Below are 23,656 nucleotides of genomic sequence, written 5' to 3'. Positions count from 1 at the left end.
CACTTGAGGGCCCTCTCCTCCCTCTCGCTATTTCATTTCCTGCCTCCCTTGCCATCTACCACTCGTCCTCTGCGTCTGAACATTTCCTCAGCGATAGCAAACCTTAGCGGCCCTTCCTTCCTTCAAAATCTGGTCTCTAATCCCTCCGGCTCTCTCCTCTCTTCTAGCTCTCGCAAACTCTCTGGTTCACTCTCACCAGATGGCTTGCGAGCGCTACACCCAGAGGAGTGAATCTATCCGTCACAGCTCTTTCTTCCCCCTGCTCTCTCTCTCACAGCCCACTCTGCAACATCGAAACTGACGGGGGCCAAATTAATTTGGACAACAGTGTCTGAACAAGTCCTCATTCTGGCTAAGGCCTCTCTAATGCAGCACTGAACTGCCCTGTCGAGTCCCTAACACACTCTTTGAGTGTTCCAGACAATTTAGCCCTCAAGTGAGGGATGGATGTAGATTTGCAGAGGGAGAGAAAGGGAAGGAGAGGTGAAGGGAGGGAGTAATGTGCTGTCGTGGAAAATTGAGGGGGCGTATAGGTATATGTGGCAGAGGGGGAGAGGGAAAAAGAGGGAGATGGACAGAAAGAAAGATGGCACGTAGGGAGAGAGCGGGAGAGACAGGCTGACAGCTGTCCCCTCGGGGAGTTGGCTCTTTTCTTTGGGCCGTTTTCTGATTCTTTTCTTTGTCGCCTAACCCGCAACCCCCTTCTTTATTTTCCTGAATCACGTCCTATATGCTTTCTGGGGGTGTTAGCTCCATGCATCTGCCTACCTGCCTCCCCCTCCCTCTCTCTTTCTCTCCTTCTGACACTCTTTGCACTGTTCTTAGTTCCCTTGAGACATGTGGCCCTTTCTCTCCCTCCTCCCTCTTGGAGTCTGTCTTCCTTCCCCTCTCACACTCTCACCCACCTTCGAGCCTCGTTGCCTGGAGGTTTTGCCCATCAGCTTCTCATCGTCCAGTTCGCACTGCTCCAGCAGATCCAATATGTCCTCCTCCTAAACACCAACGCAAGACACACAAGGTCGATTAGAATAGGTCAAAGGTGATGATTTATGTCACATGAGGAACATACATCGTCAAGCATCAGCAAGAACTAACCCGTCAGTTCAATCTTTGTGTAACACTATTAAGGAATAATTAACATTCTTTGATGGTTCATATCGCTAATTACTTTGAAGTCAAAGCGAGGGAGGGAAAAAAAGAAACTTCAATTATTATCTAAAAAAAGGGGGATGAAAAAGTTAGACTTCACAGGCATATATGCACCTTATCTGGGGGTTATAAAAAAGGCCCTGGCGGAACATGCCTTGCTATTTGGCAGCGCTCATAGAGGCTGAATTTGGAAAAGGCAGCGTCATGGCCATTGCCAATATACTGGGGCCGTGGCCATTTGGCCGGAGCTGAAATGCAAGCAAAGATGATTAATGTTGCTTCACGGCCGGGACATAAAAGGCTCCCACTTGACGCTCAAATACAGATGAAAAGTGATTGTTTTCTCTCTGCTTAGCCATAAAGCTGCATTCTGGGGTCCGTGAATAGGTCACTGTGCCCGAGACTCTCTGTGTCGGTGTGTACTGTAAGTGCTGAATATTTGTACAGCGGCATTATTACAAGTCTGGAAGTCTTGAAGTACACATCATTGGGCGCGGGCATTTATTTTCTTTCTTTTTTTATGAGCTTTTGCCTTTTTGTAAATGTGTGACTTTTTAGTTGTTGTATACCTGTTTGTGTGTATGAGAGTATGAGAGAAATATAAAACATTATAAAGAACCATTCATTGTAAGGATAGGATGCACTAAATCTTTTTTTAAAGTAGTCTTGAGGAGCTAACAACCAACATTTGATATGTTAATGTTTATTTAACTTGATAATTAAAAACAGCACTTTGCCTTGCTTTGAAGAATTTAGAGTCATTTTTATTTAAGTAAAAGTCTGCTGATTTAATAACCTTTGTACGACGTGAAAGCTTCCCCGCCCACTGTGGTTTAAAACCACCGGAGGCCCATTACCTTGTACAATTGCACCAAAGCAGCTTACATGGATGTTTTGACATGTTCTACACTATGGAAGAAACAGAACTTGACACGTATAAAGAAATGACAGTTTAACTGAAAGCTACTCTCTCTCTTGCTAAAGTTAAAGTGTTTCCAACAGAGTGAGTCTACATCAAATGATGCTCCTCTATAGATCGGCTCTTGCGATCTCTGGCTCCATCACTTTTAATGATCACTTTCAAATTAAACATTTTATACCCAGGATGTCTGCATTCATAATATGTAGCTGCCTGTTAAACTTCTTTGCCAACAGTCTTTGTACATGTCAGCTCATACTGTAAACTACACTGTCCAAACAAAGTACTTTTTTGGCACTGGAGGACCAAGTGTGTAGTCCTGTCCAGAAAGATTTGTATCTTTTTTTTTGTTGAAAAGGCAGTAATTTATTTCTCATCCTGACATTCTCCGACTTCATATGTCTTGGCTGTTTGACAGATGACGCTGTCTCCTCCATTTCTGTGGTTAGGAATGCACTTCCTCCATTGTAAAAAAAACGAATAATGTACACATACCCCTGAGCCAGAAGAAATGGGCTTATTCCTTTAGACAAATAAAGAAAAGCCCTAAGGACCCCTCTCATTTCTTCTTCAAAGCAAGAGAGATAGACTTGATGGAGAGAGGATAGACTGTGACACCTCTACTCCCACTGTTAAGCAGAAAATAATATGTTCCAATTTTTCCACAAGATTCTTGCATAACAAACAGCAACTGTAAAAACGCACTTCCTACACTCATTGCATGTACGTAGGTGGCTTGTGTCACAAGAGCAGGAGATATTACTTTAGTGGCATGTACGTTGTGCTGTATTATGTTGTGTCTGTGAGTGGCTGGTTGTACTGGAACTCCAGGTTCAAATGCAGTGCGCAGGATAAAACCGACCCATTCAGTTTCAGGCCATGTGCATCAGTAATCATGTGTTTTTAATTCTGCATGCTGTGCAACATGATTAGCAGCTAATGTGCAGCTCATGGTTCCCACCCATTTTTCTCTTAAGCATCAAATGATTGAAGTTCATTTTGAGCTGTCCAAAACTACTTCTAGATTTGTGATAACATAAAATCCATTTGAAAATAAATGTAAAACTATTAACTTTTCTTTAAACCAGACTACCAACAGCCCTTTAAAGACTGTTTGTATCCCTCTGCTTAATGTGCATTTCCAGAGCTTGAAGACGACTTTGATAGGATCTGCACTGACTTTGAACTGCTCCCACACAACTTTAGCAGTTTGTGTACTGCTGCTATTGTATCATATTGGCATAGCCACAGGCCAGCTGAGCATGCACCTGCATTTTTATTTGTATTTCCATTATCTATGAGAGCAAAATAGAGGAATGGGAATACATCAACTGAGCCAGGCGGGACACATAGAAAGCTAAGAACAGAACTAACAATTTGATGCATACCTCTCAACCAAACTGTAATGGAAGAGGGGAGAAGGGTGATGCAAACCCTGTAGATGCAAGTGTAACAGTCATGAAGCCTGGGATAACAAAACATGCTTTATTTTCTTTGATAGTGTGACAATCCATGACAATTTTCAATTCATGGCCCTGAGACGCCAACAAAGGCAGCAAACACGAGTCTAGCGGGTACAATGTCAGTCAGACTTGACAGATATGGAAGGCTGGCAAATGACCTCTGGCCCCTTGCAACAGGAAGAACCAGCCAAACAAGCAATGCACGTCACAAGATGACTTGTGGATCCCACCAGGGTTATAGTCCAAAGCACTTTGACTGACCAGTGCACAAAATTAGAAGTTTGGTTTATTATGAGATAATTAACTGTTGTGTTTACAGATAGAGACCTAAAGATGGGTACGTTTAGCTACAAAGTTAAAAGTAAACTTCCGACGTTTTTTTCTAGATGTAAAAAAAAACAAATTGAAATTGGTATTTGGCAGAAGCTTAAATCTACCAAGAGGTGAATTGTGGCCGGAAGAAAAAAGTGGGAGTTGGAGTGAAGAGTGCCAGGAAGAGTTTGTTGTGTTGGAGTACAGAAAGTGTAACCTAATGTTATCGAAAACCTTTTCAATGTCGAGGCTTGGCTGATTTTAACAATATCAGGCCTTGAATTGGGAACTTGAAGATCTTTTAGAAGTACTCTATTTGCAACAAAAGCATTCAAACTTGTGCAGGTCATAAATAAAGTAGTTTTTGAGTCTCCACAGTCAGTGTGAGCAATGAGAATGGAGTATGAATATTAGTTTTGTCTAGAGCTCAAATAGGAACATGTGGGAGGAAAATGATAACAATAACGAAGCTGAAGGGCACAAACAAACCCACCTAAAGTCTGTCAAGAAACTCAAATCATATTATATTCTTCCCTGGTCTGCTGAATATCATATTTGAATTCATTAACATAATTTATTTTAAAAGATTGACGAGATTGGTTTCTCACACTGTCACTGACAATCCAGTATATACTCATGAACATGAGTTAGCAAACATTAGATCGATTTTCCTTTGTTCTAATCATCTTTCTTGCTTTCTACATTGACTGAGAGCCACATTTTTGTGTTGAACATACCTCGGCCAGTTGTATGCCTGATCTTTGATTGACATCTCCACCAAAAAGTATCTATGTATCAAAGATTCCCCTGTTGAAAGGACGCCCATTAACTTTCTGAAACCAGCTTGCAAGTGGGTGGAAGCTGTTGAAGTAGGTTTGTTTCTACAAAAGCTGCAGTAGTTGTATATGACATCCCCTCCCAGTGAAATGAATTTTTAATGTCAACACCACTGTCAGAAATATCCATTATAAGCATTCATTTTTAATATTTGGTTGCCAAAAGCAGTATGTTTCTTTGTGTGATCTGCATATCTGCATATCATATCATCTGCAATGCCTTTCCCTCCATGTGTTGTAATATCCCCCAATCCTTTCTCCGTGTCTTTTTGATTAATTGATTTTCTATTTCTGAATACATAACCAGACTTCAAAACAGAACAGTGCCTCTTTCTTGTGTATATTTTCTTTGGAACTTGACTCAACTCATCAAGTGCGTCCTTAATAATAGTCTTATCATAATTCTCTCTATTTATCAGCTTCTCACCATCTTTATACTTTATGACTATTATTGTCAACCTTCTTCCGTCATCATTTAAACCCTCCACATTTCTCTCTATTCGGCCTCTCTCTACCAAAGTTGTTTGGTCTAGAAATGAACTTCTCTTCATTGCAAAGTCTCTCCATACCTTGAGGTTCAGCTGAAGCTAGATCCCTCCTGGTACCAGACCGGCATTGGTATTTATATGCATGCAATGACTTCTACCCCCACATACAAACATGCATGTGTCTCAGTATATTGCAAAACAAGTGTGTGTACTACAACTATATGTTCCAATGTGTATCCCTGAATCTAAATAAATAATCTCCCTGAAAGAAAGTAAACCAAAATACGTGGGCAGCAACTGTAATCAACTTTGAAGCCTCTCCATAACAGGAATATATAGGAAGAGGACAAGAGAAACTGAAAAGAGTGTCTAAATGTAAATAAAGAAAAAATGACACTGTTGTGTTGGTTTGATTTGCTTCTAAAAGCTCATGTGCACAGCACAATACATATTTTCGAAGTGAATGACAGTAGAAAAGCTCTGCAGAGATAGAAGAAGAAGAAGGACATTCTGTCAGACGTTCCTACAAATCTGAAGGACAGCAGCACACTTTCCACATTATTTGCGCATCCTTTCTTGCCTCTGTGGACAGAATCTTAATAGAAATGCATGTGTATTTTTATTATTTTCTTTCATGTGCTTGTCCACAAGTGTCTGCATATTGTGCGTGTTTTTGTGTGAGGCTCTGCAGGTGTGTGTGTGTGTGTGTGTGTGTGGTGTGTGTGTGTGTGTGTGTGTGTGTGTGTGTGTGTGTGTGTGTGTGTGTGTGTGTGGTGTGTGTGTGTGTGTGTGTGTGTGTGTGTGTGTGTGTGTGTGTGTGTGTGTGTGTGTGTGTGTGTGTGTGTGTGTGTGTGTGGTGTGTGTGTGTGTGTATGAATGCCACTGACGTACGTGCCTTCATTCGTTTCAGAGGATTATTCATTTCCTTTTGAAGTGAGGCAGCTCGCCCGGCGAGGAAGGTCTGAAAGGCGGCCGAGAGCAGGCTTTCATACTTCTCCAACAGCAGCTTGTCGTCTGGGGGGTAAATACGTCTGTATGCCGCAGAGACACAGGGAGAAAAGCAAGGAGAGTGAGGGAGGAGTGGAGAAAGAAAAGGCAAAAAAGGAGGGTCATCAGTACTCGGAGAAATGGGATGAGAAGGGTGAGAGAAGACATGATGAAATAGAGAAAACAGAGTATGGGTTCACAGAGGAGAGGGTGGGAGTGATTGGGTGGAGGAAAAGAAAGAGAAGAAGGGGATTGGGGTTCAGCAAAAAAGGGATACGAGGTGAGAGGAGGAGTGGTGACAGAAGTGGGAGGGAGTCGGATAAAAGACAGAAAAAAGGAGAGTAAGAAAGGAGTGAAAAGAAAGAAAGATGAAGAAAAAGAGCACGAAGACAGAGAAAAGCAATACAGAGATTGAGAGGGGGAGAGATTGATGAAAGAAGAGGTGATGGAGTGAGGCACAGAGAGGTCGAGGCACAGCGGGTGAGAGTGGTAGATGGACAAAAAAAGCAGGAGTGGAAATACAGGCAGAGAGAATTATAAGTATTTCAATGAGAGGTGTGGAATGATGGAGAGACAAATGAAGGTGAGGGGCAGAGAAAAGACAGACAGAAGGAAAGAAGTATTAATGGAGACCTTGAGTCAAGAAACTGTACAAACTTCAATCCATTATTTTCACATGGTGTAATACATCAATGCAACTGCTTCACACACACACACACACACACACACACACACACACACACCCGCACTGAAAAGTGCACTTCAAAGTGTGTCACAGTCTTTGCTGATGTGCCCATTCACACCTTATGTATACTTCTGCTTGGTTTTAACAGTGCTCAGTGTTTATCTTAGGCCTGGGAGGATTAGGAAAAAGTATAAAGCTCTGCCTGGTTATCCTCATAATACATCTCCAAATGCTCCCATGTCATTGCTTTAGCCATCAAATCAAAACAATGACACTGTTTTATTAAGCACAGAGAGGAGTGTAAAAGCAGAGAGACATTTACAGACAGATACGCATTTGAATGAACATAGTGTTAACTTAAGGGGAGTAAAGTACAGACATAATTTGACTGTCAAACACACAGATATAAAGTTGGCTTCACTGTTTATGCGGCTGTATGACATTTTCTAAGGCATTACTGTTAGGCTTTTCACACATCAGCATCTCAGCTGTAGATTGTAGTAAGGGTATAATGCCAAGTAAAGTTTAACATTGCCCAATTTCATCATTAAACATTTTACTGCACCCCATCTGCCGTTTGAACACTTAATGCAGACATGATTTCTATATAGTTTAAACTTTGACCCAATTCTATGCATTACTTTAGTTACTGCAGTTCCAATCAGGAAACTACTGAATGTTAAGAAACCTCACTTTATTACCTTCCCTTGGCACTATCCTATAGGATACCACCTTTAAGGTACATGGACCAGATTATTTTCTTCCTCCTAAGAGACTCTGAGAGCAGTGAAAAAAATCTACAGTAGTGCTGCTCAATTAATCGTATTTTAATCGCAATTACGATTTTGTCTTGCAACGATTATGAAAACAACATAATCTAAATAAAACGATTATATATATATTTTTTATTATTATTATTTATTTAAAATATATATATATATATTATTTTTGTATTGGTTTTTCAGTTGAATTATACTTAAAGTTCAGGGTAATCAACTGTTAAAAACATACTACACCTTTTTTTTTCAATAAATTGATGTTTTCAAAGTAAATGGATAATCGTTTTTAATAATCGTGATATCGATTATTGACCCAAATAATCGAGATTATGATTTTTGCCATAATCGAGCAGCCCTACACAACAGTGGGATATACTGAATTTAAATGACAATATATGAAAAGAGCCAGAAATGGTCGACTCTCAAAAAGCAACATAAATCAGTGAAAAGTAAAAGGTCTTTTATCGTTTTTACACTTTTATAGTGGGTGTTAACTGCTCCCTCTTTTTGGCACTCTCCCTCTCTGAACATATGGACGTTTTATTTGAGGTTGACCCTGCAATATTGTTTTTTAAATAAAACGTTTGTGCTGAGGCTTATTTTCCTCCCACATGTTCCCAATTGGGCGATAGAGAAAACTAATATTCATATTCCACTTACATTAGCTTAAAACTATCTCTGTTAAGGTCAAAAGGCTCCTGATTCCAACTGTGTAAGTGATGTTAAATGCACATCAACAATGGCAGTTACCAGCTGGGTTTCCCTCCGGTTCATCAGGGTCTTGGCTTGTCTGTAACTGAGGCAAGTTTCATCTAATCGCCGAATGTAAGTAAGTTCATTACCCAAACTCATCTAATGAGTAGCAGTGTATTAATCAGACTCCAGTGCTGCGCCGGGACACCATTTGAATGCTAAGAGGGCTTTATTAGGGGCGCTCCAGACAGACCTCAGCCTCTCTGATTGACTGTCTGGCTGCGTGTCTGAAAAGAGGAAGGAGGTGACAGCACTTCATGCAGCCTGCCATCTGCATTCTGACTAGCCATTCAGTCAAGTGATGAGTCAAGAAGTCACTTACACTTCAGGTTACAGCAAAAAAAGGCCCAGTGTGTGTCTGTGTGAGCCAATTGTCTGTGTGTGTGTGTGTGTGTGTGGTGTGTGTGTGTGTGTGTGTGTGTGTGTGTGTGTGTGTGTGTGTGTGTGGGTGTGTGTGTGTGTGTGTGTGTGTGTGTGTGTGTGTGTGTGTGTGTGTGTGTGTGTGTGTGTGTGTGTGTGTGTGTGTGTGTGTGTGTGTGTGTGTGTGTGTATATATACAACTTAGAGAGAGAAAGAGAAAGCAAGACCTATAAATGTGCGTGCACATGTTGGATAAAGAGATGGAGGCAGGAAGAAAAAACTGAGGGAGTGAAGGAGCGTTAGCAATTTGCAGAGGATAAGCGACAAATCAAAGTCGGTGTTGCTGAGTCATGCTCTAAGATGGATCTGCTCCATCTGAGAGGTGAATGTAAAAACTTGTCACACACGATGTCTTCCAAAATCCCAGCTGGAGTCAGAGGATAAAACAGTAGAGGTGTGTGGGGGATAGAAGAGATGAGGAAAGGCTTGCAGCAGGCAGGCATATTTACATATACATATAAAGTATACATGGTCATTTGAATTTCCGAATTGCACTGCGTTTAAGGGAGTATCCATTTATACCTCCACATAACACACTCTGTTTTCCTTTCTCCCTTTCTATTTAACATATTCTCTCAGTCTTAATTCTTCCACCTTGTGCTCTTTTAAAGCAGTGGGTGTTCTCTTTTGTTTGTTCTCTCTGCAGCTCCATTATGTATTCTCCTGGGAGCGTGGCACTCTGCAGATGACCCCCTAAATGCAAGTGGAGATGGTACCAGAATACTGGGTGGGGTTCCTGAAGGGAGGGCCCCCTCTGCCCGGCAGTTTGCCTCTTCCTTACCTGTAGTTGCCCAGATGTTGCTTTTCATGCTCTTCCCTGGAGATCTGCTTGCGGACCTGTGCCAGTCTCTCTTTCTAAAAGAAATAGGAGAAACAAAATATATTTCTCAGGTTAAAGTCACTGCCTTCTGACCTCATCCTGTAATAGGAATACAGCAAGAATGATGGAAAAGGCAGAAAGGGAGAAAACAACTCACCAACAATGCATCATAATTAAGAGGCATTTTTCCATATAGTCTGTAATTGTAATGTTTAGAAGATATAATGGTGGAGCTCAGTCAGCCAATTGAGTATAAAACAAAGAGGTTTTCACTCCGATTACAGGTTCTGAGCAATATGTGAGTTAAATACACCTGAACCTGGTCTTGCACGTCAGCCATAACAGCACTCAAACACGAGGTGGTCCCCCTTTCAAAGTAGTGCCTGTACACCCTCTTTTCTTATGCCACTGATTACTATCCTGGCTTATCAAAAGGCTAATCAAAGAGCGCACAAAGCGTATGTACCAGTAACTGCCACTTTTCCCCCTATATATGTGAGAACAGCTCCCTGACTCCATTTCAAAGAGAACATAATTAAATGGTATGCTTATCTAAGAAAACTTTGACTCTTTTGATCAAATCAAGTTTTATTTATATAGCACATTTAAAAGCGATTTTTGGTCGAGCCAAAGTGCTGTACATGTAATAAAAACACTTCACTACAATCACAATAAAAGACAATAATTTACAACAGAAATATAAAAAACAAAAACACAGGGAATAATCAGGTGTCATGCTTCGCTCTGACTAGAAGGCCAGGGAGAAGACTCTTTTGATTGTAGAGTAAGAAGTAAGAAACTGAATTTCTGCTCCAGCTTTTCTTCTTGTTTAAATCCTGTGCAGAAACAAACCTATAGATTGTTGGGTTGTTTACTGAAGTAACACATCGTATGAAATAAGAATTTCTAATTTGTTCTTTTTTACCAACTGGTTGATGTGCTAACTAAATGTATCTGTTGATATCTATGAGCATTTATCTGATGATTGCCTGTACCTGAATGTTTTTGTTTGTAGTTAGCTACATTTTAATGTATATAGGGTCATGTTTCTTTGCCACACCCTTAAGAGCCTTTAATGGAGTAGGGTTGTCTCCCACATGACTTGAAAATTAGAAAAACCTCAATTAAGTGTTAGTGCATAACATAAAGCCTTATCTAGCTAAAGGGGGAAAAGAACATCTCTAAATGATGATGTTACAATCTGCGTTGTGATATCCAAAGTCAACGCCTTTATTTATGTGACTTCTTCAGCACATTTCTTACTTTTATCTAATGATTAAACAGCCACTCGAAAGCTCATTAGAAGGCTCTCTGAGGCTCACCAGAGAACCAGATGCTGTAGTTATAATAATATGATATAAATAATGTGTCTGTGCCTCACCAGCTCCTCTCTCCTGCGCTCCAGTGTGTGCCGTTGTTTCTCCCAGTCTGAGGAAGCAGCTGAGAGTTTCTTCACGGAGCCGTGTCCATAGAGCCGGCGCTGAGCCTCTGCTTTCTGCTGGGCCAGGTTGCGTTTCTTATCACTGGCTCTGGAACAACATATAACAAGTTAAGATTCACAAGAGTGCAGATTTGAGTACGAAAAAAAGAGCACATTATCTGAGAATACCATTTTTTTCAATAATAGCTCTGACAACTGTGTTTTCCAAAAACACATCTTCGATTATTTTTCTTGACAGTTTTAACTGCGGCTGCTGAGAAATAAATGCACTTGACTTGAAATCCCATTGACTTAAAACCGTTTAGATGCTCTTTATCTTTCTCATTTCTGTGTCATAACCGAACACAGCAATAGTTATTTCGAGAAACACAAGACTTATTTTATCGCTACATAGCTCTCGGTTGAAAACAGATGTTATCTGCAGAAAAAGGTTTTCATGAATGCTGTAAACAATGACAAAGTTGGAAAGCATTCAGGTCTCATCCCTAACTGAAGAACTGTGTGGTCAAAAAGAAAGAAAGAAAATCCCTCACAAAACATTTAACAATACAGAGATAAAGAGAGAGCCCAGACACAAACAAAGTGACAACCACAAGATGAACAGGACCAGACAGCTATTCTGAACAATAGGCCATTGCGGTCTGGAGAAAGGGCAATTCATTTTAGTCAATCGCTGGCCCTTTAAATTGGATATTGAGTGCTGTTGGGGGGCTGAGGTTTATCAATGTCCATGCCCGGCCGGGTCTGAATTGATCCCACGTTGATACAGTTGGGGTTGTGAGCCGACCCTACCTCTACACACCACCAACCCCTCCTTTGGGGAGCAAAGCCATTACTATATAAGGAAAAGTGAGCGAGGTAGAACAAAACCCTCATTCACTCCAGCATGAACATAAGCAGTTTGTCCTGTGAAAAAGCTCCCCCGCCGCCTTTCAAGGCCTCCTACGATTTATTTGCCAGGAAATAATCAAATCTAGGCTTTTAATCTGTGGGAACACAGCAAACATCAGCCATGAAACAAATCATTTTGATAAGAGATTTGTGTGTGTCGACTGAGGCTGAGCAGGAGGACGGAGTGAGTTTGTGTGTTGGATGGCTGCACCACGCTCCACACTTGGCCAAACTAGATCGCTGCTGCGTGTAATTGATCCATTGATGTGCGCGTTTGTGTGTGCTCTACATTTGTGTGCTGCCTTTGTGCATGTGTGTGACAGGAGTTGAGACTATATTTGGAGCAGTAAGCACAAAGAGAGAGAGACAAAAAGAGAGCAGAGAGGTCCAGAGGTCTGGTGTACGATGATCAATCAGTGGACAGGCTCGCTGTAGCCAGGGGACAGAAAAGCATGCCAGCAAACACACACACGCGAACACAAACACAACGTACACAAATAAATACATGACACACCAAATATGACAATGTGCATAACCTAAACAGGCAAATAAATACAAAGCAAAGTGAAAAAAGCAAAACAGTAAGCTTATGTTAACAAATAAAGTAAACTTGAAATACAGATAACATAACTCACTGTTATCCTGTTCCTATCACACACACACACACACACGTCTGGATTGAAGGGTGCACAGTAGAAGCTTAGTTTGTATCTTGGCATTGTTTTTGTCTCAAAGCTGCTCAAAGCTGTTAGTCTCTGAATAATGTCACTGCTTTGCCATCAGTCTAAAAACAAAGCAGGAAGAAAGTCGAATTGTTCTGCGCATTAAACGTAATTCAAAAGTTTTCAGCGTTGGTAAATAAAGAAAACTGGGACGAATCGCTTTTGCTTCTTTCTGCACATTAAACTTAACGGGCCACACAATTCATGTGTGTCTATCTGCAATCATGTGCATGCGTGTGTGTGACAGTGGTGGAGAATATTACCGAATGTTGAGGAGTTTCAGAGCATCGAGCAGTACCCCTTTCTTCACATCGTGATCAATCTTCTGATCGGTCCCAAAGCTCGGAGCTCGATTGATCTGCCAGAGAGGAGAGAACAGAAACATTCAGGGTTTTTTATTTTTTAACTTCATCTCATTTTTGTTCTTTCTTCTCAATTCAGCAGACAGAAATACTAGGCAATTACAGGAGTGGGTTTAGGGTATCTTTGGAAAAAAGAGCACTGTTCCCACAAGAAGGAGAGGAAAGAGTAGAGAGATGGAAAGGAAGTTTTTTTCTCTTTGAAGGACACTAAGGAAACTCTTAGGCCTTTGGCTGGGAATAAATCCTGTCTGACGTTGAGGTGTGTTGTCGGGCCTGAAGAAGAGCTCTTGTGTGTATGAGTGCTCGCATATGAACAGATTGTGTAGGGTAAACTGTCACTAGATTTGTGACCCTGCTAGCCTTAGCAAGCAGCCCATGACTGTAACTTGAGTATGCCTGGCACTGCGACACCTATCCTTACAACTGCCACAAATAATCTCTTTGTGAGCATTAGTGAATTACCAGCGCTCAACTCAATCCCATCATAAACAAATCAAGAGCTCAGAGAGTCAACTGAGCGAGAACAGAATAAGCCACCTGTGATTTTAGGTACAAAAGCCAGTATCACCAAGGGAACAATTCAAGAGCAGCTTTACCTTTCTTAACAGAACAATTTCCAGCACCGGTGCAAGATATTCAGATATCAGTTATTATACCTGACACACAAACCAATTCTTTCCTTTTTACTCTTTGTTATTTTCTCAGGTAAAAAAGAGATTGTGCGAGACTACAAAAGGACCAGCAAATGGAGAGCGGTGCGGAAGGAGGGTGAACGGACTGGCAACCGTGAATGGTGTCTTGCTCAGAGCTGTCCAGATGACAATGCAACAGATGCACACTGAAAGGCTGGCTGTGGTTAGTAAGCCTTGATTTTTGAGATAAGTCAGGTTTCCTCTTAAAGATTTGTTGATGTGGGAACACCAGTATTGTTGGCACCTTTTAGATTTGCAATATTTTCATAAATGTAGGTATTTAAAAATTTGATTTAGAATATATGTGTTATAATTGTTAACAAATAATTATTTGAAATGTATAGTTGATATATAGAGGTTATTATCAAGTGGAAATTAGCATTTGTTAACTGACAAAGACATGCTGTGTCTCACTCTGCAGTGTATAGAGTTCACTACTGCTGTATTTTGACCTAAAATGTCTGCATCCGTTGATGAAAATCAATCATTTTCAATCAAATGAAAATCACTGCTAATAGTGCTCCAGCTGCAGCTGGATAGTCAGTAAGATTTGGGTCGGAGACATTCTTTTCTTCCTATCTTGCTTTAGAAAAGGGCAGTTGGATACAGATATACTCATCGAAGCAGCACGGCAGCCAATCACAAATCTTGATTTCAATAACAGAGAAATACTGAGACAATCTGAGCTTTTAGAGCATATATGTTTTCTATCCACCAATCACTTAGGTGAAGAATAGGCTAATGGACGTGGTGTTAAAAATCAAGCTATTTGCAACCATAAAGGTATTTGGGCTGAAAATAAGCAACAAAGCTCCTTTACAGAGATGTGCAAAGCATCTCAAAGGTTGGGGGGGCTTGGCTCTCAGAATCTCCATCCCTCTTTCTCTTCCTCTCCTCTGAACTAGCCATTACTAATTCCAACCCAAAGGTGCTTATTGCTGTGAGGCAGATTTTGGAACTGTGCTCTAAGATAATATTTACATCACAACCAGGCTCCAAGGAACTGCTGCTCTCTACATCAAGGGCTAAATTGTCCTTCAGTCAGAAACCTAAACTCCCACAATATGAATATGATTGTGCAAGGATGCTTTTATGTTGAATTGCATGTAGATAAGCATAGGTGAATAAAAGTAATCAAAGATATTCAAACATATACCGCACTGTAGCTGTCTATATTAACCTTAAGATACTGTATAACTTTCTCTGAAGTGGTTGCTCCACTCTTCAACTAGTGAATAGATCCAAAAATGCCACAAGTAAGCTATGGAGTCTGCACGAGCATGACATGGGTCTGAATGGCCCTGCCTTTGTAAATGTGCATTCACCCACATGTGAGTTTTTCTATACGACAACCATTTATCAGAAGGAGGGTGGGTGGATGATGAATGTCTGCCAGTGCAAAGAGGAAAGAAATACCCTATCCAACTCTTTCACTCAATAGAAAGAAGTCTACAATACATTCCTCTGTGTGCGGAGAAGGACAGAGCTCCACTTCAACCTACAGTACCTTACCTAAGGAAAAGGAAAAAACACCACAAAAGGAAAAGAGTGAAGAGGTCTGTTTCATTTAGAGCACTCCTTCGATATGACAGCCACAATGAAAAGAGTATGGCTTTAGAGCGCTGTAGCCTATAGGTAAAAGCCAGACTGGCAGTGATCCTGGCGACGGTTGTCTCGTTACTTGTTTTCATTTCTTAGTTTGATTTGTGGTGTCAAGCTGTCACAGAGAAGACTGGCATCGCAGGACTCGCTGTCTCTCTTTGCTCTCCTTCAATCTTTCCTCTCTCTCCTACTCTCTGCCTGTCACCCTCTCCCTCTGGTTAGTTTCTTTTCCCACTCTGTTTCTTCCAGTCTCTCAACCTATTTTCTGTCTGGTCACTCACCCCCACCCCTCCTCTGCTAGCCAGCCCTCACTCTCTGGTCGTTACCTTTCTTATTCATTTATTTCTCCATGTTGCTGTGTTCTCCTTTTCCTCTCTGGCAGAGGAAGTTGGACCAGTCTGGTCCTAATGAACCCCTGCAGGCTCCCCAAACCCCCCCCCTCTGATTTCCTTAAGTGACTCTGGCAGGGTCTTAAAGGAGCCCTCGGTTGCTTCAAGCCGCATTCAATAAAAATGTCAGATGAAAAGATTAGAAACTCCTTTTTAGCTATGTTTTGATTTGATTCTGCATCAGAATCACATCTTCCAAAAATCACTTGATTTAACAATAGAATCAGCATGACTGAGAGGAACATATCAGTCAGTAATTTCTCCCAAGACAGGTTTATACTCATCTGATCACCCAGTTAAACATACACAGTTCAGAGGGTGAGCTGTAAATCATACACATACCCTATAAAGAACATGTAACTTTTTATTTTCTGCACCTGGAGCTGTGTGTCTGAGGCACATAAGAAAACCCCTTATAAAGCTAAATCAAGCTTCTGGTCCATTTATTGTAAAACTGTCTGTGAAATGCAACCCTGTCTACTGATCTTTATTGCAGGTTCTTAAGGAAAAAACATAAGCGAAGGTGCAACCAGCTTATTCTGCATGCTTTTTTTAGTTGATATAGTTTATCATAGCCATAGTAGTTCATATGTTTAAAACAAAAAGCATTTTATGTTGGCCCGTCCTTCCCGACTCAACAAACAAGAGAGTGTTGGCCGTAATAAAGCAGTTAATCAGAGAAATTAAATGTTCATTCCTGATTGTTTTACAACCGTTATGTTCTAAAGCAAAAACAATAAAGGGTACCGTGCTTCTGTATTAGATGCCAGGAGGCAGGACAAAGTGGCAGGATTTAACAACCTGGGAATGAGAACGGGTCTGTACACCCTGCCTCGGGAACGCTTTTCACCCCCCTGTGTTGGATGCAGGGTCCGCCTCGTATGTTTGTCCCTCGTAGTGGGGGTGTATTGCTCAAGGAGCGTTAATAAGCGGCAGAAATCAAGCGGCTAACAATACCACTTTTATTAACCTAGCCAAATGGCCATTCTTTACTACCAAGAGATAATTAATTTTAGTTCATACTATGGTATGGGGAATAACTCAGATCCCAATACATCTAACAATTCATTGTTAACACTTAATTATGAATACACCCAGTAAAAAGTTATTTGCAATGATGACACACGTTTTACTCCAAATGTAGTGGGCATCCAACAGTTTGCGCCTGTGGGCCTCTGCTGTGTCACAGCGACCCTAATAACATAGCAACAGTAATGGATAAACAACAAATCAGCTGCTTCTTTCCACAACAAATTGCTTCTCCCGATCGACATCCATTCTGTGTCTGGAATACTCGTAAACAAGAGCAGTGGCTGCTCGTGATTAATCGGTTCAGAAAAACGACCCCCTCTTATTATTCCTGGCAGAGTGTAAACAACCACTGCTTTGACAAGCCTCCCATTCTGCCCCGCACACTCGAGGGTATCGGCACAGTTCAACCGCTGTCAGAATGGAGTGTTTGTTGCCGCACCATGGTGGAATGAGAAAGCGAGGCGGAGAGGGAGAGCATGAGAAGCAGAGCGACAGAAAGACAGACAGCTGGCCGCATGTTAAGTCGCTCTCTTGTTTCAGCCGTCTTATCAATCACTGTTTGTTCTTTTTTTTTTTGCGTTTTAGTGATCCGTCAACACAGGGAAACTCTAGCTGAGCATGCTGAGCCGCTGGTAAAGGTCCTGGAGTGAGCGGGCCAACGCTTAGCTCAGCCACCAGTCAGCCTGACCTGCTGACTGTCTGGCTGGCAGGGAGCAGGAAGGGTTGCTTTTGTTGTTGCTATTTATTTATTTTCTAAGACACACAGAGATACAATTTGACACAGCCACAAAAAGTAAAAGACGCTCCGAAGGTGGACAAGATGTGTTAAAGTGAACAAGAGATATGCAGCTGGACTCAACAACACACACACGGAATTTCCAACTTAGTGCCCCAAAACGTTAGAGATATATCAACAAAACACACCTTCGGTCTGAGACAGGCATACATATGCAAGAGTAAATATATCTCCCTTTTAATGTCACTCACACACTGAACCACCACACACACACTACAGTTCCATATGTCACTCTAAACAACCAACATATATATTCAATCACACCCACACACACACACACACCACACACACACACACACACACACACACAACACCACACACACACACAACTCAAACACAGTGACACACACACAATCACTGGTGCTGGTGCTGCCAAACATGGCTGATGATAAATGACTAAATGTTGGGGGGTGTTTTTCAACTGCCCCACATACGAGGCCTGTGCGCTCCTATTTGATACTTATTCCATGAAATAGTCATGTTGGGGGAAAATGGATGTGGATGGAGACAGACAGTCCCATACATCATTCTAATTATTCTTTAATAAACCTGGTATAATCCCAAGAGTGGCTCGAGGTAACTACTGCCACCTAGGGGTTCGCATGGCAAAGACCTAGAGCTGAGGCCGAGATCCATGGACATTAAAATAAGAATGAATCCAACAAAGTACCAAAGAAGAAATCAAAAGGCAAAAGGACAATGAAGCGTGCACGATTGACTGAAAGATAATTGCGTATCGAACTGTATGTATACTCAATCTTTTTCACCCTAGAAAATTCCTTTTGAGAGGGACAGGTAACGAGTAAATTCCTCCTTAATCACCCAGGATACACAAAGATGTTTGACTCTGCTGTTGTAGGGGTTAGAAAACACTCCTCAAATTTACCTGAGCAAAATATCTGAAAGGCAGGCTAACCTCTAAATAGGAAAACAGCTACGTTTTGAATGGCTACTCTTCAAACGTTATGGGAAGGCTGTCATAACATAACATTTTCATCTCCTTCTGCAGAGATGAAATAGAATTTCAATCGAAAGCTTTCATAAGTGTGAGGTGCATTTATTCCACACAGCAAGTCTACAGTGTTTTTCAGTCATTGTAATTCATTTACAGTTCTCTGTTAACGTGTGTGAGGGATGTAAAAGAGAGAAAAAAAAAAGATCCATGTGTTTGTTTCTATGTGTATCGTGGCATCTGTTTACACTTGCCAGCGCACATTACTCTCCACAAACACACACCCCCAACATAAACACACACACACATACACTTGCACTCAAAAGAAAAGGAAGTCTGGATTATGTGGCTCTGAGGATGGACAGGCAAACCCAAACTCACTTGAACAATCGGGGACAGAGCCCAGAAAGAGGAAAGTTGCAGGAAGGGAGAAGGAGGGAGAGGTGGGGGTGAGGAATCACGGCCCTTAGGGGAGCAGTCCAGCTGCAGCCTGTTGGTCTGTTGTCGTGAAGCCCATTCACTCACACACACACAAACACAGTTAGACACAAACAAACCAGTGCCACGGTTGACCTAACCATGCCCGCCTTCATTAGCTGCCAATCACTCTGCACATTGCCGTCCTAAAGGGGGAGCAGGAGGGAGAGAAAGGGAAGGAGATGGATGAGGAGATGGTAGTTACGTTGCAGCTATCAATAATCGAGCTGCCTAAGCTCCCGTGTCCTATAGTGTCTCAATACCGAAACGTTACATTAAGTAAACACCGTGAAAGTTGGAAAATAACGTGTTTCCCTCCTTGCTTTATTTCAGTAGACACTGAATTGGTCTGTTTCAGTGTTTTAAGCATGATACCTCCATTACTCGAACGCGATAAAAAGACGGGCTGGGGTAGGTAGGTACTTCAGGATGACCAAGCATGCTCTCACACACACACACACACACACACACACACACACACACACCACACACACACACACACACACACACACACACCACACACAAACACCACAGAGGGCTATTCCCATAGGGACAAAGACCACACGTCTAGATGCACACACCCCCACACACTGAGTGTAGACACATTCACACGAGACACAGAAGCACCCCCAGTTGCATGTGGTGGCTTTCATACTACATGTGTGTTTATACTGCAGGCAAACACTCATACAGTACCTACAGTATGCACCTATTCAAACACACACACACACCGACAGCATAAATCTAATTCAGATGCACACACACACACACACAAGGGGACTGTGGCCCTAACAAGCAGACCGACCAGCCTTCATGCAGCCTGACACTAGAGAGATGGCTTTCTAATTATTTGTGCTTCCTACAAACAGTTGTTTTTCCTTTTTAGTTTACCAGCTTAAGCGTATTTGCTTTCTGTGTTGTTTTTTAATGAAATGAGTCTGTAATGAGGATGGCCTTCAATCAACCTGTCTTTGTGTTGTTGTCCATGGACACCAATCAGTACCCCATGAGAACAATGCATTTTCCTCTATGTCGGTTCAGTTTCAGTAACAAAGGACAGATCATTTAAATGAATCGTTTTTTGTGTGTGTATTATTCCTCCCAGACCATCACCCACCAAACCTTTAGTATATTTTTCACCAATTCTTCTTCACGCCATTTGACGTTATTCGTCATGGCCGCTTACAGCAAATTGGGCCCTGGATTGAACTTGACAGAGGGGTGGCGGGGGTGATGAAATGATGTAGAACGATTGCTATATTCATGTCAGTTGAGTTAATGCAGTCCTTATGGCTCATACTGGGATTTGGAGAACGGGGCTGCTGTTCGGTTTGACCCAACACCCCAATTTTAAAGCACCACCACGTTTGAGCAGAATTCATGAGCAAAGCCTGTATCATAATAGTGTTCCTAGGCTATATTAAATGTATACTTATTTTTGCATCAATTATGTTGTCAATTGTATTTCTTGTTTTCCTTTTCTTTATTATTTTGCTTTCAAAAGACAAAGCAAACACTCAATAGAGCCCTCAAAGCAAAAGCCTTGGCAACACAAACCAAAGTCTTAGGCAGTCGTGCGTGTGAATGTGTCCGTGTGTGTGTGTGTGTGTGTGTGTGTGTGTGTGTGTGTGTGTGTGTGTGTGTGTGTGTGTGTGTCTGTGTGAAGCGAAGAACACGGCTCAATGAAATGCCTTGCCTATACGAGACACAGATGCTGTCTGGGCTGGTTTAATGAAAGTGAATGTCTCGGGTTACACCATTTGAGCAAGTGTGTGTGTAGCGCTGATGTTTTGAATGTCATAGGAGGTACAGCTTGTGTTGAAAACTCTGCTGAATTAAGATAAGGATCACACAAAAGCCTGTCACTCTCTTTTTACCTTCTTTTTATCTCCCCTGCTATACCTGCTCTCAGCACAATGCGCCTATTTGATGCCTAGCCTTGGTTTGAGAATCCTCACTCCAGCCTTCTCTGTTTTCACCCCTGTGACAAGCTATTTAGCAGGAGGGCGCTGCTCTGTGGCTTTTGCCTCCCAAGTCTCACTGTTCGTTATCAGTATATTTGCAATGATGTCTTTGTGCACGTTCTCTTACAAACAGCTGGTGAATTGTATCTTGCACAGAAGTTTTCTTGAGATGTTAGATAGAGGCAAGTTGTCCTCTAATCATGGGACTTGCACTATTTTGAATACCTTGTCTGAAAAAAACATTGGAGGATGTGAGAGGCAAATCATGTTCCTTTTCCCTCACCAGCCTACTACATACACTCAGGAAATGACAAACAAAAATATAAATACAAAGGGCAGGATTAATGTCATCTGACAGTTTCTTATATATGATACCATCTAGCTTTCAGGTACCCCGACTGGTATTGAGTTTACAACAGGTTGAACTCTCATTTCCTGGCTGCGAGTCTGCATGTCCAGCAACCAACTTTGACGTTTTAAAGAGTAGAGGAAGACATTGTCGGAACAGCAGTCTGGGTAAAGCCCCAACGAGGCGTGGCCCACGTAATTCACAGTGACACCAATAAGAAACCTGAGAGCTGGAGTCCACAAATTCAAAACAAACCTGTAAGGCCTAGATTGTGTTGCAATTCCTGCCACAAGTTTTACTGTTTTGTAACTCAAAGGGGTAGGCAGAATACATTAAAAAAAAAAAATGGTGAAACGCAGTGAAATAGATTCAATTTACCACAAAACTCCGCAAAGCGATCTGCTTCAAATTTAATTTGGACCTGAGGGCTTGCTATAGGGTACCGCTTGTGGAAACCAGCCTATGGGCTCGGCGGCATCCCTGCAGAATAGAAAAAGAACGTTGACGGGCTAAAAAGTGGTAATAAAGTAATTTCAGGCTTGACAACGTACGCAGTGAGGATTTGAGAAGTGGTCTCCATGCTTGCAACTATCCCCCGACTAATCAGTTGGAATTTTGGAAAATAAATGATTGGTGCTGTAAATGTTGCCGTGAAAGAGAAGCAGGGCTGTGTGTGCGTGTGCGTGTGTGCGTGGGATGTTAATTGATGAGAGTTATAGAGAGCTGCTAGTAGCACAGGGTGGATCATTACTGCTGGAGTGGAGCAACGGCATTCACGGCTGTTTCCCATGTCTCATACATACATAAACACACACACACACATACACACACTTACTCTCACTGTGCACCAGCAGTCAAGAAGGAACACCACCTTCTTGCTCCCTTTTGTACATCCTTTTGTCATGAAGTACGACGGCGCAATCACACGTAACGCGTCAGGTAATTATAACACCCTAATTCGACTATCTTCTAAACACACCAAAATGACACTTTTATCCAAATCAGGGGCTTTCTGAAAATCGCAAGATTTATTTGAGCTGTCACAATGGGGGAAAACAAACAATTATACCCAGAGGCATTCCCATCCTTCAGTCAATTTGTGGGAAGAGGAGGTAAAAGGCGCGCAGGCCACTTTGGGTTAAAGGATTTAGGTCACGCTTTAACTGACCTGGCTGATATCAGAACAGTGAGACAGAAATCCTGGAGTGGACTCTGGACTCGAATCCATCTCCTGAATGACTGACACTTGAGAGACTGACACTGAGAGAATGAGGCGCGGTGTGTATCTACTCAACCTGCTGTTCTGACCTATATTTTTTCCTACTGTGATTCTGCCTATAAACAAGAGAGACGTTTTGTTGTGACTTTTACTGCAGCTGTGTATGCATGCACATACTCACCCTCATTGTGTGTGCATGTTTCGTTTTATTTTACACGGGAATGTGTCTCTGCTTATGTCTCGATGTGCATAAATGCATACCTTGAGACATTGTTGGTGTTTCTGTGTGTTTCTCTGCACCGGGGAAGGGTGTGTGTAAGCAAAATCAGTGTGTGTTTATGCTTTCTGTCAGTGTGGAGCAACATCTCTCTCTCTCCTGCTGATGCATCATTACTTGAGTTTAGGAGCCGCTGTCACTTTAGTCGCTGCAAAGGACAGGTGAGACTGCACAGGACTGCAGCCAGCGTCTTTCTGGCACACAACACAGTGAGACACACACACTCACACACACAAATATCATAAATGTAAATCTAAATATCCTACAGTACTATCACTATCTTTTATTTTTTACATTTTTAAAGAATATGATTGGAATAATATAATACCGGTACGTAAAAGTAGGACATTTATAAATATTACTTTTACATTGAAAAAAAAAAAAATGAATAAATAACATTTTAATTATAATGTGTGCAAGTTTAAATATACTTGAATAACGGACATACACACAACACACACACACACACACACACACACCCACACACACACACACACACACACACACACCCACCACACAGACTGAGTTGTACCTCCAGTAGCCAGGGTTGAGTTTGCGGTCCCAGGATGATGTCGAAGCCCAGCACCTCAAAGCAGACACTGTCGCTCCCTGGTGGTTGTCCGGGGCGACACATGCGATAGGCGTGCAGCACGTGGGGCTCTGCCACTATTATGGTCTTCACCACCAGCTCCTGGCAGGGACACCAAACACAAAGAGAGAGAGAATGACCGAGCTGAGCTGACAAAGAGTGAGCGCAACTCTTACTTTGTTTTAGTCAGTTGCTATCATCCTGAAAAAGGAACGTTTTAGAACAGCTGATAAAGGCTTCTTTAACTGAAAATGTTGCAATTAATCCGGTTTTAATTGTGGCTGCAAACAA

General features: G+C 41.8%; 1 protein-coding gene across 4 annotated transcripts in view; it reads right to left on the bottom strand.

Moving 5' to 3' along the window:
- ttll7 (tubulin tyrosine ligase-like family, member 7) overlaps positions 1-23,656 on the bottom strand; it is a 76,976-nt gene that overhangs the window by 28,029 nt on the left and 25,291 nt on the right. For all 4 annotated transcript variants that reach the window (XM_034230009.1, XM_034230012.1, XM_034230010.1 and 1 more), the window contains exons 9-14: positions 23,309-23,467; positions 12,929-13,023; positions 10,993-11,140; positions 9,573-9,646; positions 6,063-6,198; positions 906-992 (exon numbers count right to left, since the gene is read on the bottom strand). In XM_034230009.1, the coding sequence (XP_034085900.1) occupies positions 906-992; positions 6,063-6,198; positions 9,573-9,646; positions 10,993-11,140; positions 12,929-13,023; positions 23,309-23,467 (699 nt within the window). The remainder of the gene's footprint in view (positions 1-905; positions 993-6,062; positions 6,199-9,572; positions 9,647-10,992; positions 11,141-12,928; positions 13,024-23,308; positions 23,468-23,656) is intronic.

The sequence above is a fragment of the Gymnodraco acuticeps genome, unplaced genomic scaffold (genome assembly GCF_902827175.1).
Source record: "Gymnodraco acuticeps unplaced genomic scaffold, fGymAcu1.1, whole genome shotgun sequence".
Taxonomy (NCBI): domain Eukaryota; kingdom Metazoa; phylum Chordata; class Actinopteri; order Perciformes; family Bathydraconidae; genus Gymnodraco; species Gymnodraco acuticeps.
The sequence above is the reverse complement of the archived record's forward strand: the minus strand, read 5'-3'. Positions and strand labels throughout refer to the sequence as shown.